At 44.6% G+C, this 20,534-nt stretch overlaps 1 protein-coding gene across 1 annotated transcript in view; it reads left to right on the forward strand.

The window, feature by feature from the left end:
* Nucleotides 1-1,205: 1,205 nt before the first annotated feature.
* Nucleotides 1,206-20,534, forward strand: part of POLN (DNA polymerase nu) — a 169,001-nt gene continuing 149,672 nt past the window's right edge. The window contains 7 exon segments of the mRNA XM_044913117.1: nt 1,206-1,326; nt 4,535-4,560; nt 4,562-4,615; nt 6,522-7,022; nt 9,480-9,673; nt 15,025-15,137; nt 20,243-20,397. Coding sequence (XP_044769052.1) covers nt 1,206-1,326; nt 4,535-4,560; nt 4,562-4,615; nt 6,522-7,022; nt 9,480-9,673; nt 15,025-15,137; nt 20,243-20,397 — 1,164 coding nt within the window.

The following is a 20,534-nucleotide window of genomic DNA, read 5'->3' on the forward strand; positions in this document are numbered from 1 at the left end:
AGGTGGTAGGCAGAATAGGACTGGTAGCAGTGAGTTCCAGCTTGGACTGGGGGTGGGTGGTGTGGCATACCAGTGGAAGTCGCTGCCCTGGCTGCTGGGGTTTACTGGGTATTTGAAAAGTACAGGGCAGTGGCAAACAATGGAATTGGCAGTTGTGGCTAGGAATAATAAATCCTTTGGAAAAAGACATGGGGTGAGGGTGATTAATTAGCATTTAAAGGCTAAATGTGGTAACCAGAGGGCTTCCCTAGTAGCCAAAAAGAGGCCACTTGCAGCCACAGACCAGTGCTTAGTCCTGAGACTGGTAGAGCTCTAGAGAAGGTTGGCTTCTCAGCCCAGGCAGGTGTGCTACCTCAAGGTCAGGGCCTTGATCAGAAGGGGACCAGACCCTGAGATCTGGCATGGGATTACCTGATTGGCACATTCAAATCCTGAATCCCAGATGCCTCTGGGACCTGCAGAAGTGGATACTTCTCTGTTAAAGGCTAGTGTCCCATCCTCCCGTCATTGTTGAAGACCGTGCAGGATGCTTCTCCAGAAGGAGGAACTTCTGCCTCCTTCCGTCCTGGCCATTAAGTCAACAGCCTCACCAAGAAGTAGTGGGCCTGTTGAGGAAGCCTGTAAGACATGTGCCAGTCAGGTGAAACAAACCACAGGAAATTTGAACAGGGAAAGGTACTGCATGTTGGCTAGTAAGGGGATTAGCTACCAACGAGTAAAGAATAAACACAGTAAAGGCAGACACAGAGCAGCTCCCTGAGGTACAGTGTTGAAGGAATAAACAGAATGACTTGGCCAGCTGACATTCACTAGCCTGTCACCTGCTGTCCCAGGACGAGCACCTGGGGCTCTTTAGTGGAGTGGCCATGGGCTGGGGTGAAGACCACACGTGGACCCAACCATATGCACACCCCACTCACCAGGGCTGATCTAGTTACTGCCTCTGCTGAGTGTCCAGGCTTCCAACAGCAGACCAAACACCGAGACCCTAGTAATACCATCCTTTGAGGAAACAGTAACTTGGTCGCAAGTTGAGAACACTGAACCCCTCGTTCCTCTAAAGGTGCAGTGACCTATCTTGATTGGAATTGACACATTCCAGGCCTGGCTTTCCCTTTCCTGTTTGCAGGGCCTCAGTACCACAGGCATTGCACTGGATGTGGGGACACACTATACAGGAAGGGAGCTACAGCGGGCACGTGATTATGGGACCCAAGGGTTCCCTCAGCCACGGATCCAGCAACACCACCCCGACGGAGGAATGGCCTGTAGCAGGTGCAGCTTGCTCCAGCGTGGAGGAGCCACCTCCAGGCTGCAGTGTCCCCAGTATGTACAATTAAGGGGTCTACAAACCAAAAGGGGGATGTGGGAGTGGTCCTGCTTATCCTCACTCCCAGTGCTCCAGTTGGTAAATCTGTCTCTCCCCCAACACTTCTGGGTTCTGCAGAATGAGTCTTGAGTGACAAAGGGGAAGCCAACCGGGGGGACGGGAAGAATACCATTTCATTTGAAGCTGCAGCTGCTGCCCTGTCCTTTCAATAGCCTTATGCCAAGGGACTGGCAGGCACGGCATGTAATCTGCATCCTGCTTGGGATGCGTCCTGGTCATCAGAAGTCAGGGCTGTTACATGATGGTGCAGGGAAGCATACACTTGGTATCTGGGTGATAGGACTAGTCACCGCTGTCCTCTGTCCAAATCTCATGGCCAGTGCACTGACTGTGGTGGCCAGGGGCTTACACCTCTCAGGGATGAGGGGTTTGGGTAACTCCCATCAATCAGGTAAGCCACCTAGACCAGCAGGGGTGCTAAGGCAGGGTGAGGGGATTCTAGAATGTGCATTAGAGGAGGGACACGAATCTCATCTGTAGCTTTGAGACCAGCTGCAGTGACCAGGGGATGCAGTTCATCCCAATAACTTCCTTTTTAAAAGCTGCTTCCAGCAAGAGGCCCACCAGAATCCTGCAGGGGCTACTTTCCGAAACGTATCTGCAGCAAGTGGCTGGGAGCAGTGCAGTGTAGTGCCCAGCAGCAGGGGACTGCAGTGAGCCCTGTGGATGCCCAGGCTCCTGTACTAGTACTAAGCCATTTGTCACCCCACCTGCAGGGAGTGTCTGTCTGCTCACCACACAGCCACTCCTGGTGGCTGCCTCAGCTGCACACTCCTTTCCCAGGGCAGCCAATCCAATGACTGCTTGGTGCTGGCATCTAAAGTCCCGCTCCCTTGACCCAATGGGGGCTAACTCCACAGGCCTTCCAGGCCCAAGCAGGCCTTGGTAGTGACCGCTTTGTGGTCTGGTCCTCCTGTCATGCTTCTGTACACGTTGATCCTGAGAGCACTCCCCAGTAACATTTCCAAACGCAAACCACCTCGGAGTCAGCCTCCCGGGGACCAGGCCTGTGCCAGTGGGTGTGTGTTACACACTCGTACACAAAAATGGGGAGATTTGGGGGCGCCTGGGTGGCTCAGTCGGTTAAGCGACTGCCTTCGGCTCAGGTCATGATCCTGGAGTCCCGGGATCGAGTCCCACATCGGGCTCCCTGCTCGGCGGGAAGCCTGCTTCTCCCTCTAACCCTCCCCCCCTCATGTACTCTCTCTCTCTCATTCTCGCTCTCTCAAATAAATAAATAAATCTTTAAAAAAAATGGGGAGATTTGGTCATGGGTTGCAAGAATGAGGTATTTTCACAGATTTCTGCATCTTCGAGGCAGCTAATAAAGCTCTAAGTCATTCATTTCAGTGGCTGTATGCTTCGTGGTGTAGACATTACATAATTTATTCGTCATCTTCTCTGGATTGGTATCTGCTTTGTTTTCAGTCCTTTGCCATCAAGTAATACTGCCACAGATGTTTCGGTTTAGACCTGTTTACTGTTGCATGTCTATGAAACTGCCAGTAGTGAGGTTGTTTGGTTAGATGATTATACATTTTATATCTCTGTTTTTATTGAGGTCATACACACACAAACACCCATTCTATACACAAAACACATATATTCTGAGTTTATAACTCAACATTTCACAAACTGAACACCCTGTAACCTTCATGCAGATCAAGAAACAGAACATCAGTGGCACCCTGGAAGCCCGTCTTTGCTCCCTTTGGGGCAGTCCTCTTCCCAACTCTCAAGGGTGATGCTTGTATTTTTTTATTTCAATAGGTGTTGACAGTTTGCTTTCTAAGAAGATTCTAGCTATTCACATTTTTACCAGCAGTGCCTGAAACGACCTCTTCCTTCCACCTCTGGTTGTGTTTAGTTTGCATTTCCCTGACCACTAGTGAGTTTGAGTATTATATCATGTTCATTTGCTTTTTGGATTTGCTAATTTGTGTACCACTTTTTCCTATCTTTTGCTCATTTTTTAAATTGAATTGTCTTCTTTTGCCAGTGTTCAAGGACTTGTTGTATAATACAGGTATTAGCCCTTTATCATTTTTGTTCCAAACGGTTTTCCCAGTGTTCTGTTCCCTCAGAAGCAGTACTGCTATCCCTGTTTATTAATCTGTTGTTTTCTACTGAGTTGAGATGCCATCTTTGTTCTGTAGTAGAGTCTCATAAAGCCTTGGGTCAGTTTCTGGATTGTCTGTTCTGTTCTAGGAATCTTTTGACTCTTCCTATTCGAATACGACGTGGATTTGATTGTGGTGGTTGAATGGTATGTTCTGATAATCCAGCAAGGCAAGGCATTTATTGGTTTTTAACTTACCTTCTGTGTCTCTTTTCAGATATTTAGTATTTCATATGTACTTTGACATTTTTTCAATTAAAAGAACTCTGTAGGGTCTCTAATTGGAATTGCATTAAATTTATTTTTGGAAGAATTGAACATTTTATGCATATCTGGATGCTATGTCCTTCCATTTGTATAGATCAAGTTTTATGCATTTTATGAGATTTTAAGTTTTTATCATTGAGTGCGTCGTGCCTTTTTGTTAAATTTATCCTAAGTTCTTTCTACTGTAAAGATTTCCCCTGTTTGCATTCCTTGGTTGGTATTGTTGATGTGGAGGGAACATAAATCACGGTGGTTATGAGCACAAACACCTGAGTCATGTTGCTTGGGGTTGAATGTGGGTTCCATCGCTTACTATTCAGCCCAGGCTTATTAAAATTAAAACAAAATTTAAAAGAGAGGTTTGTATTAATGGTGTTTTACTGAACCTCTAATTGTTCCATTGCAATATTATGCATTATAGGAATTTCCTCAAACCTTTAATACTTTCAAGGTTTCCGTAAAATATTGAACTTGGGTTTTCGGACTCCAGTATTCAATGGAAATACCAAGTAATACTTTCTAATAAACATGTCATGATTGCATGGATCTGTCTCCAGTTAATTTGAAGATATGTTACATAAATGTTTATTGCAATGGTAGTATACATTTTGGGTATGAATGTTTTTACACTGTTTTATGTAAGTAAATAATGAGTAAGTAGCATGTTTGTAGAGGCCACTTTCAATGTTTAGCTAATTATATGACTTAGATTCAATGTTTCTTTAATGCCTCATGTTTTCTTTTTGTGTTTTTAAAAGCTGCAGAAGTGGTAAACAATTCCCGTTATTAAGTATTCAGTACTTCTGGAAAATGGGAAGAATCAATCACTGGAAAAAAGGGTAAATCATTGCAAATATGATTAATTCAAAATAGATAACTTTCACTCGTTCAACACATACTTATTAAGTGTCTACTGTATGCTAGGCACTGTGGCTACCACGCTTCAGAAAATCAAGAACGGAGTTCTACTCCAGGAGCCTACAGTTGAACTTGCTTGATGGGGGAGGGGAAGAAAGAGAAGTGCCATGACCCTACAGCACGGTGCATTGGGTGCCATACATGGTAGGGGTCAGTCCCAGTAACGGTAGGCAAGACCACTCACCCAGTTTTTGTGCTGTCTCGTTTCGTTTTTTTCTGGGTGATGGGGAGCGTAGTCTGGGAGTCTTCCTGAAGTGTGAAAATTATGCCTGAGTCGACATCTATGGGATGATTAGGAGCCCCACCTTTAAAGAGTGGGGGAGGACTTGGCAGACGTGTTTAGGGAGAAAGCTGGGGCTCTGGGACAGCTGAAACACAGAGCAGTTCCAGAAGGAAGGGGACACAACTCTCAGTGGGTGAGCTGTGTGGTGTGGGCCTGAGGGGAGGGGAAAGAAGATGTCATCTCACCAAAGACCTGGTAGGGGAGACAGAGTGGCCAAGAGATTAGACTCGGGGGCAAAAACTACGTGTGTTCAAAGTCCAGCCTAACTCAGTGTAACTGAAACTCCCTGTAGTAAAGTGGGGATGGCAGGACCTGCCCCGGGTCCTGGGTTGCCCTGAAGTTGGGGGAGAGGCGAGTCCCACAGCCATGTCAGGAACACAGGGTGTTCACTCACTTTGTGAGTGAGCGGAGATTTTCTCTCAGTGCCACTCTGGCTGTGCCCCTCCCATCACTGAGGTAGAGAGCCGGCTCACCAACGTTTTGCTTCCTTTCTCGCAAAAGAATTTTGAAAAGCCATATACCTCATGACATATTTTTAAGTAGACATTTAAAATATTCATAACAAGTTTAAAATGTTTCACAGGACAGAATTTCTGGTGTATTGACATTTTAAAAATGATTACATCATCATTAAAATATAACCACTAAAATCTAAATACTGTACTCTGGTAACTTAATACCCACAATCATCCCTTTAAAAACAACATGAGCAAGATATTCTACAGCAATCTAAATTTTTGTATTTCCCTTTTGCTCCTCGAACTCCTTTTCTTGTATCTTCTTCTGCAGAATTATTAACATAATATAATTTTATGCTTGGAAGTCTTTTCTTGAAACCATATAACATGTCTCTGTAATAAAAATATGAGTATAAACTTAAATTTTCTGTGACCATATGCCAAATACTGAAAAATTTTCCTCCAAAATTATTTTTAAAGTACTATTAATATACATTTGTTCAAAACAACATTAAATATATCACAAATCTGAAAAATAAACATTAAAAATACATTTTATTCTAAATGAATCCAGTAATGAGATGGGTAGAGATTCTTTTTTTACCCTCAGTTTGTGAATTTATGAATGAATATTGCACAGTACTAGATCAAGATGGGAAGAGGATTGCTGTTGAGCTATATTTTTAAAAAATTTTAGTAAATAGATGAACATATTATCAAATAGTTGTGGTGATTTCATTTTCTCTGTAAATGGCCTTTACCTGGAAGTTAAATTATTCATCTTGAGCATAAGGCGCATTTGTAACATACTCCCACCCATGGCATCTGTCATTACACGCATTGGGTATGGTTGGAGACTTTTGGACTCCTACCTATTCCAGCCCATGATTCAGACATGCGCTCCTACCTGGGTTGAGAAAAATTACTGCTCTAGAAGCTACTATATAGTTTCATTAGAAAGTTTGATCATAGATAATATGAAGCTGTGTCCCCACTTGACCTTAGACGAGGTTTACCAGAGATTAGTTTGGTTAGATCTGTCTTAGGAATCCATATTCTCGTGAAACATTTCACGTTTTTCTACAGAATCTGAATTCTTCTACAAGCCAGACATCAGGCTCATCCATCAAGCTCTGTCCTCCGTCCTCCAGTATCAGACTCACAGATCCGCCCTCTGCCGACCAAAACCAGAAGAATGTCAGCTCATTGGCTCCTCCCAGTTGTTTCATTCCACAGTGTAACCAAGAGGCTTCAGTCCTACAGAAAACGGAGTGTAAAAGAACGCATTTCCTAAAGGAAAATAAAAATAATGAAAAAAAAGAAATGCCCGTGAATCTTAAAAGAAAACATAGTACATGTCATTTTTCAGGGAAAACAAGTAAACATGTAGCATTGGAAGAAAATGCTGATGAGGTTGAAGCCCACCTAAACTGTGGGAACGCAAGAGCATGCGAAAACCATTTTTGTGACGTTAGGTATTTGGATGATTTGGAGAAAAGCCAACTGCTTGAAATGCTCAAACAGGCAGTGGCCGTGATGGTAACACTGATGTATGAGGACGGTTCGACCCAGCTAAGAGCTGAGCAGGTTAGTGAACAGTGTTGGGTTTTGTTTGTTTCTTTGGCACCATAAAAGAACCCCATTTTCTCTGTGTCGGATTTTGATAGGAGAGCTAGGAATAAGATTTGAAGCCCACCCTCCCCTCCCCACAGTGCTGAGTGACTGATAATGCATAGTTCTCTTCAGATTTTTAAGAAACTGCCAAAATGTTTTCCAGAGTGGGTATGCCTTCTTGCATTCCAGCAGCAACACACAAGAGTTCCAGGCCCTCCACCTCCTTGCCAATCCTTGTTGTCTGTCTGGTTTTAGCCATTCTAGTGGGTGTGAAGTAGTATTTCACTGCGGCTCTAAATCGCATTTCCCTAGTAACTAATTACATTGAGCATCTTCTCGTGCTTCGTCCCATTTGTGTATCTTCTGTGGTGAAATGTCTGTTCAGATCTTTTGCCCATTTTTAAATCGGGTTATTTGTGTCTTATTTTGGATCTGTAAGCCTTCTTTCTATATTCTGATACGAGTCCCTTGTCAGATCTATGATCTGTAGTTCTCCAAATCTGTGGCTTATTTTTTTCAATTTCTTACCGATGTCTTTTGAAGCACAAAATGTTTTAAATCTGATGAATTCTATCATTTTTTTTTTTTTGCTTGCACCTTTTTTGTTATATTTAAGAATGCTTTGCCTATCCCAGGTCTTGAAGATTTACTTCTGTTTTTTCCTAAGAATTTATGTTTTTGCTCTTACATTAAAATCTGTGGCTGACTTTGAGTTAATTTTCGTGTGTGGTGTGAGATAAGGGGCACAAACCTGCCTCTTGTGTGTTGATACCCAGCTTTCCAAACACTGTTGATAAGACTCTTCTTTCCCCATTGAATTTTCTTGGCACTTTTCTTGAAACTCAATTGACTGTAAATATAAGGGTTTATTTCTGGACACTCAGTTCTTTCCTTTGATCTATATGTCTGTCCTGATGCCAGTACCAAAGGGTCTTGGAGTGTGAGTCTTCTAACTCTGTGTTTTTGAAGATTGGTTTGGGTATTCTGGTTACTTTGCATTTCCATATAAGTGTTAGCATCAGCTTTTCAATTCCTTCAGGCATGCAGCTGAGATTCTGATGCAGATTGTGTTGAGTCTATAGATGAACTTTAGTTTTGCCATCTTGACAGTACTGAGTTTTCGGGCCCATGAACAGGGGTGTCCCTTCATTTACTTAAACCTTTAGTATCTTTTAGCAGTGTCTTGTAGTTTTCTGTGTAGTATACAAATCTTGCTATACCTGTCATTTTTGAAAGATATTTTTGCTTGCTAAAGAGTTAAAAGTCAATAGTTTTTTTTTTCTTTCAACAGTTGGAAGATGTTGCTCCACTGTCTTCTAGCTTGCTTTGTTTCCCACCAGAGATCTGCTGTCTCGCTTCTCTTGATCTCTGTCTGGGTAACGCCCCCATCCCACCTGCCTAGCCCCTGCCCTCGCCCCTTCTTTTAAGGTTTTCTCTTTATTATTGGTTTTAAGCAATTTGATTATAATGTGACTTGGTGTGGTGTTCTTCATGTTTCTTATACTTGGGGTTTATTGATCTAGGTTCTACAGATTAACTTGGCTGAACTGACATTCCTATTAGGAGTTTTGTGGTCCTCAAGCATGGTGTGTCTCAGTTAGGTCTTCTTTGGCTTCTTTCACCAGTATTTGTCATGTAGTGTAGCATATGGATCCTGTACGTGTTTTGTTGATTTCTATTTAAGTATTTCATTTTTTGGAATGGTTATTATAAATGGTAATGCATCTTTTTATTTTTATTTTCATTTTCATTTATTTTTTATTTTTTATTTTTTTTTTAGAATAGAATGAGGAAAAAGAGAATGGTGGGGGCAGGGGCAGAGGGAGAGGTGGAGAAAGAATCCTAAGCAGGTTCCACACCCAGCATGGAGCCTCATGCGGGGTTCGGTCTCACAACCCTGAGACAGTTACCTGAGCCAAAATCAAGAGTCGGATGCTTAACTGCCTGAGCTACCCAGGCACCCCTGGTAAACACATTGTTTTTAAAAAAAGATCATTTTTACATGTTCATTGAGAGTACATAGAAATACAATTAATTTTGTGTTTTAATCTTGTATCTTGCAACCTTACTAAACTCACATACTGGTTCCAGGAGGTTTTTTTGTAAATTCCCTTTGGTTTTCTATGCAGACGTTTGTGTCATCTGTAAATAGAGACAGTATAGTTCTTCGTTTCTGATCTATATGCCTTTTATTTCTTTTTCCCATTGTGTTATGCTGGCTGAGACTTCTATTATGATGTTGAATAGGGAGGCGTCCAGATTTGGAGAGTAAGATCATGGGTTTGGCTTTTGGCCTTGACTGTCATTAAAAGAGCTATTTATTTACAAATTTAATTGTAGGCCTTTTCTCTCTGTTTAATTATAAAACATACCTTTCTTGAATAAATACATTGTTTGTGTTTAATTTTGAAACTGTATTTGTATTCACAGGCTCTGTTTCCCTCTGTTAAAGGAATTGCAATGTTACTGCAGAGCCGTGTAGAGGGCAGTGGTCCTCTGGATGTCTCAGCCTCTGACAGTGTCCTGGGGGAAGGCTCCACACTCCGTGATCAGTATATCTACCTCCAAACAGAGCACTCCTCTACTGGGGGCCAAGAGCAAGAGGCATATAATCAGTTTGCCAGGTCAGAAATCTCCTCCCACTGCCTTACTTCCTACTTACATGTCTGCTTCGTTGAGTCCAATTAGAGTCTCCCAAGCTCCAACTTTAATTATTTAAACTTTTAGAAGTTTTGTACAGGCACATGAAAATAAAATGGATCTAAATGACAGCTCTGCACACAGCAGCCTGCTTTCCCCCAAAGAGCTTCTGGAATGAAGGCTCCATCCTTCCATGGGAGCACCTCCAGGATTTGAATCAACATCTCAGTGAGAAGTTGGTGAGAAAAGCTTCGTCCCAAGGCCTGAAGATCCACTGACGTGACCACAGTCCCAGATGATTTTCCTCATCTCACTCACAGCATTAGAAAATTAAAGTAAATTAAATTCAAAAAGTAAATTGTCCTCAGTACCACCTAATTTCATGCTAATTTCAAAGCTTCATTCTGTGGAAATAGTTAAGACACACCTCACTTGGACTTGCCCTTTAGAATCGGACAGTTTTAGATCGAGCAGGGATGCTTGAGCTGCACCGTAGCGATCCTAAAAAGTCCTGCTGGGGGTTCCAGCCCCTGCCCTCGTTACAGCTCTTCTGCCGTGTTGTCAGCCTGACTCCGGTTTCTGCCTTGGGTGGGGACATCCACCTCCTGCCCACCCAGCCCTCGGAGTCCCAGCCCCTTAGCTGCCTGGCAGGAGCTCCCCGAAGCTGCTGTCCTGAAGAGGCGTTCACGGGGGCTCAGGGGTGAGCAGGTGGTGCCCAGGCCCGGCCCCGTCAGCCTCCTACAGTCTCACTGGGCTGTGGGGGGTTGTAGGCCGTGGTTGCATCTGTGTTGTCCCAGCGAGGAATGCCAGGGGCCAGTGCTGTGGCTGGACCAACCGTTAGAGTTCCTAGGATCACAGGACACAATTCAGCAGAAACCATCAGGGAACTTTGAGGAACAAGATTCATTACTCACAGGTCCTGGAGGGTACACACCACACCAGGGGCCACACAGCAAAGTCATAGCTAGAGAAAGAGAGGGCGCAGGCCTGAGGCTCAGCCTTTATTATGGTCTGAGGATGGGGGGCTGGCAGTTTCAAGGTTTCACTCTTTATTGGCTAATAGAAATCATAAGAGTGGGAGTTAGGAAGGGAAAAGTAGGATCACTCACAGGTCAGGTGTCTGGATGCCCCCGGCCTGTCTGGAAGGGAAGCTGCACGGGTGGGGGTGGCCCTGTTCCTTGTCTGGGTGTTTTGCTGGTGGCTTGTCATACAGCAGGCAGTATGGATGTCTTTTGAAATGGATGCCTCAACAATCATAAGCTTAACAATCAGGCACTTACACTGCAGTAAATTTTGGTGAGAATGGGACAACGTTTGACTAATAGAGCAGCCTGCTCGCAAGAAGCCCATATTTACCTAATTTTCTTCTGAAAGAACAAGTAGGCAGGTCTATTCTATGGAAGGTCTCTGTGAGAACAGAGCCCTAATATTTGGACGGCCTTTTCTGAATTCTGGATGTATATATCTTACTCAGTGCTCTTTACTTGGACATCTGATAGTCACTAGGGCCTCAACATGTGCAAAACTGAACTCCTGTCTTCCCGAAACCTGCCTCCGACAGGCTTTGCTGTCAAGGTTAATGTCAGCATTTGCTCTCCGTGAGCTCAGGCCAACGGTCCTGGCATTATCTTTAACTTCCCTCTTGCTTTCATCCAAGCTCTTGGTATATCCCATTGGCTCTGCCTTCAAAATACAGCTAGAAGCTGACCTCTCTTCCCTTCTGCTGCTGCCATTTGGTTCAGGCCTTCACCTCCTGACTGAACCAAGCAGGGGCTTCCTGAGGGCCGCCTGCCTCCACCTGCCCCCAGCCTGTTTTCCGCACGGCTCCCAGAGAGGGTCTGAGCACTAAGGTCACAGCGCTCCCTGCTCGGAGCCCTGCAACAGCTCCCAGTGATGCCCGCAGGTCTGCGGTGGCCCTCACCAGGCCTGGGAGCTCCTCTTCCCCTGCTCTCACTGCACGCCAGCCTCCTTGATCTACCTGGGGGTCTTCCTTGTACCACTCTTCCTCCCCTGCAGTGTGCTCCCAGGTGTCTACAGGATGTGCTACCCATTCGTCTAAACCATACCCCCCCAACACACACACACGCACAAAGCAAATTATGAAAACATGAAAGGAGAGAGTGTAATGTAATGAGCCCTATATACACACCCACTCAGACCAAAGGTCTTTCCATGCTTCCTTCATCTGCCCCTTTTTGAGGAGAGGGGTAGGGAGCTGGGATTAGGGGAAAATCCCAGACATGTCGTTTTAGCTCACAGGGCTCAGGATGCAGCTCTAAAACACCCGGGCTTTTCTTCACCTGGCTACAATGCCATTCTCAAACTTAGCAAATTTAATACTCAGTACACATTTAAAGTTACCTGATTGTTTTTATTTTTTATTTTTTTAAAGATTTTTAAAATTTATTTGATAGAGACACACACAGCAAGAGAGGGAACACAAGCAGGGGGAGTGGGAGAGGGAGAAGCAGGCTTCCCGCCGAGCAGGGAGCCCGATGCGGGGCTGGATCCCAGGACCCTGGGATCATGACCTCTGAGCCGAAGGCCGGCGCTTAACGACTGAGCCACCCAGGCGCCCCTTACCTGATTGTTTTTAAAATGTCCTTCTACACTTGATCTATTGGGATCAGGACCAGCCAGGTCACGCATGCCATTTCTTGTCTCTCCTACCACTTCTACTAAGAGCATCCTCCGACCTCTGACCCCATCTTGCAGGAGGTCCCATGTCCTGGGCTTATCTGTTTTGTGATTGTGGGTTCCTTTACCTTGTTCCCCTTTCCTCCATACTTTCTGTAAGCTGGAGCTTCGTTCTATAAGCTCCATTATCCAGCTCCAGCTTTTTTCACGAGGGCACTTCCCTGGGTGGTGCTGTCTGCTTCACACCCCATCAAACACACAGCTGGATGGTCAGATTTAACAAATAAAAATGCAGGATGCTAAGTTTGGATCCCATATAAACAATTTTTTAGTATAACTACGTCCCAAGTGTTGGAAGAGACATTCTTACACTACAGGCATACATCTCTAAGAAACATATTTTTTTTCACATAGAAATTATTCACTGTTATTCTGAACATCGTGTTTAGCTGGGTGCCCTGCACTCGATCGGGCTACCTTCTGCGATGCAGTTGTGTTGTCCTCACATGCGTGACGCTCAATGAAGCTGTGGGCTAGGCGGTGTCGGCATGCTCCCTCCACTGTGAATGTCCCCACCAAACGTCCCCTCAGTGGTCATCGAAATCACTTTTTCAGTATGTCTGGAAGATGGTGATTTTTCTGTGTCTATCATTTCTTCCACACATATTGGGTAAAATTTTCTATAGAGAACTTTCCTCCTTCAACGAGGCCTTTTGTTCACCTTACCCTTCAAGTCTTCCCTGAGGTGTTACAGCATGGTCAGAAGGCCTTCCCTGCCCACTGTGTATAGTGGTGCCCCCCCCCACCCCCATCACCCTGTGTGTCTGTCCCTGAGTGCCCGAGCCAGGGGTTTTTATGTCTTGCTCATTCCTCTGTCTCCACAAGCCAAGAACAATGTGACAGAGTATGTGCTTCACAAATATTTATTGTTATTTTTTAATAAGTGCGTATTAAGGTTTAATTTTTGTAAGTTCCAAGACAATTATATGAAGACATGGCCTCACATACCATAAAATTGGAAGGAATAATCCCAATTCTATGTTAGTATGTTTGAGATTTAAAATAAATTTAAATAAATCACATTTAAATGAAAACACACATAAATAACTTTTTTGCACAAAGCATACTGAATACCATTTATTGCACACCTGTGTAAGATCTTCTTACACACACGCGCTCTCTTCATCTTCACATTAACTGTATGTGTTGGGTCTTATTAGTTCCACTTTATAGATGGCGAAACTGAGACTCAGAGAAATAGCCCTAAGTCAGTCTTGAGACTCAAGCCTCCTCTTTTAGACCCAAGTCTACCTTTTTTATATTCTGGCTGCCTTTTTGTTTGCAAACGTGACACAACTGACTTCTATAACTGACTTACAAAACACACTGTGTTTCAGTCACTTTGTCTTACAAGATGCTCTTTTTGTTGTTTGTCTTACCTTAAGTTAGAAATCCACTAGCCTGCATCTCTTACTAGTGGCAGATCCTGCAGTTCTTAGGTGACCTTAGTAGGGACTTGGCGTCTGCAGCAAGTGAGGGCGTCAGCGTGGAAGTGCAGCTCTTCTCCCCTGTAAGCTCCCAGCCCCTCTCCCCTTCTCTCTTCCCTGCGCCATCCCGAGTCTACAGAGCCAAAACCTGACACGGTGCTGCTGGCCCTCTGTCCTCTCTACCAGCCGGGCCCCCTCTTCCAGGGAAACCCATGTGGAAGCCACGCAAGAAAATGCAAATGTCTGTGCAGCAAGCTGAGCAGAATCTAACTTTCTGTTGACTCTGTGTGCAGAGCTGAGTGGGCTCCTGCTTTCTTTCTCCCTCAGCCTCATGCAAGACCCTCATTAATGTATGAATAGAGAGTTCCTATAAAGGAAGACTTACAGTGTGGGCCCTGGCAGCAGCAAGATAGGGTCTTGCTGGGAAAATTGTTTAGCCACTCTGAGCCTCAGCTTCCTTATCTGTAAAGTGGATCTGGTGCCTGCCTAACAGGGTTGTGCTGAGATTTCAGTGTAACAGTCCTTTGAAGTGTTTAGCATGGTGTCATGGTAAGTGTTCAGTAAATGCCGACTCTTACGAATCCCATATCCAAGGAGCTCACAGAGCAATGGGGCGAGCCTACTTTCAAGGCAAATTACGGTACAAATGTGGTCCCGGCTGCAGGTGGTACATGGACAGGAGTAGAGAAGGAACAGAGGAGGGGGGACTCCCCACCTGGAGAAAGGGGCAGTTTGCAGAAATCGTGGGAGGAGAATTGCAGGTGAGAATGCAGCATGGGGCATGGCCCAGACTGTGGGAGGATGTGGCACCATGTGCTGGTAGAGTAAAGACAATTCCCCTCAGCAGAGGGCAGAGTGTTGGGAGCGCATGCTGGGAGAGCAGGCTGGAGAGCCGTGCCGGGGAGCCTGTAAGGAGTCCAGAGTGTGCGCTCCGCTCGGGTACTGCTGGGCTTAGCCTGCGGTAATGCGACTTCTCCCAGGGATGGGCTCTGAACAGCTGTGGGGCCTGTCTCAGCTTCGTCATCTGTAAGTGCAGAGAAGTAACACCTTCCCACAGGATTCAGGTTAACCCATGGAAGGCTCCTAGAAAAAGAACGCCTACAAGGTAGTTTAGCAAGTGACACCTGTCGGTAGAGCAATAAAGGTACTTTTTCCAAGGTCAGAAGTTCTGAATTAATGTCTAAACCAGTGAATTTCTTTTTATTTTCCAGGAAAGTTCTGTTTCAAATGCTGAAATGTAAATGTCCTGTTGTTTGTTTTAATGCTAAGGACTTTGTGCGAACAGTGCTGCAGTTTTTTGGTAAAGATGGCAGCTGGAAGCATGGTGAGTTTTAGTTTTTATAATCTCTTAAATTGAGCTCTCCAGCAGTGACTCCTCCTGGGAATGGGAGGTGGGGAGGCAGGCTCCAAAGCACCAGCTGTGTGGCCTCGTGCCCCAAGGGTGAGGGGCACTTTCCCTCTGTTCCTTAGACCGTTTGATTTTTTGCAAGGATAATTACTTTTTATAATTTAAAATAAGAAAGAAGTGACTTATGCAGTGTGGTCAGATGGGATGTGTTGTTACCACAAATAGCTTATAAGCTCCCTACGAATTAAAGTCCAGACACATGAAAAGATGCTCAACATACCTCATCATCAGGGAGATGCAAATCGAAACCACAATGAGATACCACCTCACACCTGTCAGAATGGCTAAAATCAACAACACAAGAAACAACAGATGTTGGTGAGGATGTGCAGAAAAAGGAGGCTTCGTGCACTGTTGGTGGGAACACAAACTGGTGCAACCACTCTGGAAAACAGTGTGGAGATTCCTCAGAAAGTTAAAAATAGAGTTACCCTGTGACCCAGCAATTGCACTACTGGTTATTTATGCAAAGAATACAAAATACGAATTCAAAGGAATACATGCACCCTTAAGCTTATGGTATCATTATTTACAACAGCCAAGATATGGAAGCAGCCCAAGTGTCCATCAAGAAGATGTGGCATATACATACATACATACAGTGGAGTAGTACTCGGCCATGAAAAAGAATGAAATCTTAACATTTGCAATGACATGGATGGAGCTAGAGAATATTATGCTAAGTGAAATAAGTCAGTCAGAGAAAGACAAATACCATATGATTCACTCATACATGGAATTAAAGAAACAAAACAAATGAGCAAAGGGAAAAAGGAGACAAACCAAGAAACGGACTCTTAACTGTAGAAAACACATGATGGTCACCAGAGGGGAGGTGGGGAGATGGGGGAAACAGGTGATGGGGATCAAGGAGGGCCCCTGTCTCAATGAAAACTGGGTGTTGTTCGGAAGTGCTGAGTCACTATATTGTACACCTGAAACTAATATGACACTATGTTAACTATACTGGAATTAAAATTAAATAATAATTCACATCAAAACAATATAGAACATGTTTTTATCTTTCATTTAACATAATAAGAATTTTTAATAACTTTTCTTAGATGGACAGATATGTAGCAAAGCAAATATAGCAGAAATGCTCCTTATAGAATCTAAGTAGTGGATATTATGAGGGTTCACTGGATAGTTCTTTTTAAATTGTCTGCATGTTTGAAAATAGAATAAGAGGTTGGAAAAAAAATCTTTTTTTTTAAGATTTGTATTTATTTATTTGAGAGATAGAGCAAGAGAGATCACAGAGGGAGAAAGAGAAGCAGACTCGAGGCTGAGCACGGAGCCCGATGCGGGGCTCGATCCCAGGACCTCCAGATCATGACCTGAGTCGAAGGCAGATGCTTAACTGACTGAGCCACCCAGGCGCCCCAAGAAAAAAAAAAAAACTCTTTGAACGTACAAAATTTCCAACATGTACAAAATTACCTGTGATACAATAAGAAATATATATTTAGTCTTTGTCCTTGCTTCCTGGCACATAGTTCCTAAGACCCTTGCAATCCCCAGAGTGTTAAGAATGTCTTTTGTGGGCTAATGAGAGCACTGGGAGTGGGGGGGCCCTAGCGGGCCTCAGGATAGGGCAGTGGACAGAATGACCACACCGGGCTTAGTGGGTTGGACTTTAAGTCCCCCACCCCCACACCCCTTCCAGGGACAGAGAGGGGATGGAGAGGCGGTCAATCTCAGTGGCCAGCGAGCTCATCAGTCGCATCTGGGTAGTGGAACCTCCATGAATTCCCTGCCCAGGGGCTGGGGGGGATCTGGAGGGCTCCCAGGTTGGGGAGCATGTCTGGGTGCTGGGCGGGGTGGGGAGCTCTGCGCCCCTTGCCCCATACCTTGCTTGCCCTGCGCATCTCTTCCGTCCGGATGGTCCCGAGTTGTGTCCTTCATGATAAATGGGTCACGAGTTAGTATAAGGTGCTTCCCGCAGTTCTGCGAGCCGTTCTAGCCAATTATGGAACCCGAGGAGGGGGTCGTGGGAACCCCGATTTGTAGATGGTGGGTGGGAGGTACGGGAGGCGTCTGAAGCAGGGGTGGTCTTGTGAGGCTGCAGGGTCTGCACTCAGGGCAGCTGGTGTCAGAATGGCGCCAGCTGTCAGACACCCGCCGGCTTCTGCAGAGCCGCAGACCCATGGGCGGAAGACCGCATGCTGGGCGCCAGAGATGGTGTTGGAAAACAACATGGTACCCATCACTCAGCTTCAACAATTACCAACTTATGCCCAGTCTTCTTTTCTCTGTAACTCCTCACACTTCCAACCACCTGCCTGCCTCCTGGCTTGATTTGTAGCAGATTCCAAGCATCATATGATTCATCTGTAAATGTTTCAATTATGTGGTGAAGTATGAGGGTTTCATTTTTAAGATGATGCCATCATCATCTCCCCCCAAATTAGTAGTAATCTTTCAGTGTTACTAGATATCCAGTCAGTGTGTGCGCTGCCCCTGTTGTCTTTAAATATCTTGTTTGTTTTTATTTTTTTACAGTTTGTGTGACTTGGGATCCAAACAAGAGTTGGGAGTTAGGTTATCCCGAAGCTAGGATAGGTATGATATGTTTCTTGTTTCTTTTTTTTTTCATCTATATATTCTCTCTCTCTGTTTTACTTTCCTGTAATTATTTTGTCCTTGTGGAGGGAACCAGCTTGTTTGTCGTGTAGGATTTCCCAGCGTCTGGATTTTTCAGAACGTATCACCTTCTTGCTGTTTAACATTTTCTTCTTGCTCTTCTATTTCTTGTAAATTGGCAGTTGGATCCAGAGGCTTGATCAGATTTCAGGCCTGATTTTGGGAGGGCAAGACTAAGTCATGACCCCGACCCTAGGTAGTGGCGTGTCTTTCTGTCAGGAGGTACATGATATCTGTTGTTTACCTTTTTTGTGATATTTGAACTCATTTCATATGTTGAATCTACTTCTCTGCTCTTTCATATTTGTCACTTTATCTAGAATCTATTTCCAATCTCACTTTCTTTAAATTCCTCTTTTCCATCGTCTTTTCTTATGTAGGGCATTAGCCATTGCATTGATTGGCTTTTGTGTATTGCCAGTTCAGTTTTTATTTATGAAATTTTTTTTGTTTTATTTTCTGAACGCTTTCATTTCTTTGTTCAGTTTTTTTTTTATTTTTTTTAAAGATTTTATTTATTTGAGAGAGAGAATGAGAGAGAGAGAGAGAGCACATGAGAGGGGGGAGGGCCAGAGGGAGAAGCAGACTCCCCGCTGAGCAGGGAGCCCGATGTGGGACTCGATCCAGGGACTCCAGGATCATGACCTGAGCCGAAGGCAGTTGCTTAACCAACTGAGCCACCCAGGCGCCCCTAGTTTTTATTTTTTTATTTTTCTAAGTCACCTAATTTCCAACTATTTCTAATTCTGATTTATTTATTTTTCATCACCTTTATCATTTTCTCAGATTTTCTTAGCTCATTTTCAATCTGTTTCGTTGGTATTTCTCTTTCAACTACTGGCATTTTCTCCCCAGTGTGGGGCCTTGGCCTGGTGGGCTTTAGAATGTGAGGTGGAGGAGATTACAGGAACCAGCCCCCAGGCCCTTCCCCAAGAGTTTTCAAGAATGTTAGCAGAGCCTTAATTTTGGACCGTTAGAGCTCTGAAAAGGCAAGTAGAGTGAACCAGTCCTCCTGGGTCAGTTAGCATTGCCGGATGGTGTTGGGTCGGGTCACGCACAGCCAACGTGGGTACAGGTCCGGGAGCACCTGCCGATGTTGTCCCAGCCAAGGTTCCAAATCTGCCAGTGTCAGAGACTTCCCAGACATCAAACAAAAAAGCCATGAGACTGGTTGCATTGGCAAATATAAATCTCTTAGGCTGGTATAATTCAAAGGTGCCAGGAAATATAATATTTAGTGTGTTGTGATCTAAGACTACAGTTTTGTTTAAAAGCAAACTCCTTATTTTTATGTAGCATTATTCAAAATGTTAAAGTAACTTGGGGCGCCTGGGTGGCTCAGTTGGTTGAGCATCCAAGTCTTGATTTCGGCTCAGGTCATGATCTCAGGGTCCTGAGATAGAGCCCCGCACTGGGCTCCATGCTCAGCGCAGAGTCTGCTTGGGATTCTCTCTCTCCCCCCGCCCCCTGGCTTGTGCTTTCTCTAAAATAAATAAATAAATCTTAAAAAAAAAAAGTTAAAGCAACTTGAAAACGCAATCACTTAGAATTCAGATTTCTCTCTCAGTTTATCAGTCCCCCCCATTATAGCTCCCCTGTCCGTGTCTAAAATACTCTGGTACTAAAACTTATTTAGCAAATGTCATTTTTATTTTTCACAAAGCATCTTCCCATATGTCTCGCAGAGATGTACAGTAACCTCTTCCCTGGGTTTTGGATGAGAAAACTAGTACTTAGGGGCAGTGACTGCCCAAGTTCCAGGGGTGAACTTGTATTTGGTTCTTTTTACATATCCCAATGCAGCAGAGTTCTGGGGGTCTCTCAGGTTTTCCTCCATCAGGGGAAATGCCCCAAATGCCAGGCGTCTCTGTCCTCAAACACACTGCCCCCCCCCCCCCCGCCGAACTTGGCAATGAGGATGCTTATGCTCTTTCTTCTACCCACAAGACTTGGGTTCCTGGACACCCTGAAGAGGGGTCAGGAGTGCCTAGGAAGGGAGCCCAGTAAGAGGCACAGGGTCGGAAAGCTGGGGAGCAGGGGCAGGGGCAGGTGGGGGAGAGGAGGCCAGAAGAGGGCCTGAGGGTTCTCACCGCCACCTCTCTGAACATTTTTGAGTGGTCCCAGTTCCACGTTAGTTCATTCCCCCTCTTTGGCTGTCTGGGGTCAGTTCCCCATGGAGATTGCCTGTGTGGGACCTGGGTCATGGAGGCCGCTCGTACCAAAAGCTCAAGTTCCTCCGGAACTGCGGAGCATCCCTTAGGCACTCACCTCTGTAACTTGAGGGCACGGCAATGCTATTATTATTATTTTGATCCTCAAGAAAAGGATGGTTCTTCAGTTTTCATGGAGGGACTAAATGGCCTTTTTCTCTGTAGTTCATTTTGTAGGGCTCGACCCCAGAATTGCTGCATGGCTTATAGATCCTGGGGATGCTGCACCCTCTTTTGAAGATTTAGTGGCAAAATACCTTGAAAGCTCCATCTCTGTTAAAGTGAACAGCACATATGGGAATTCCTCAAGAAATGTTGTGGTGAGTTATGTTAAGATGAGGCTTTACCAACCTTAATCAACCGAATTTTTTCCTAGAAATTTTTTCTGCTTCATAAACAGTCCAGTAGTAAAAAGAACATTGCTGACATTCATTTTTACTTATTCTACACAAATGCT

This window comes from Neomonachus schauinslandi, chromosome 2 (genome assembly GCF_002201575.2).
Source record: "Neomonachus schauinslandi chromosome 2, ASM220157v2, whole genome shotgun sequence".
NCBI classification, from domain to species: domain Eukaryota; kingdom Metazoa; phylum Chordata; class Mammalia; order Carnivora; family Phocidae; genus Neomonachus; species Neomonachus schauinslandi.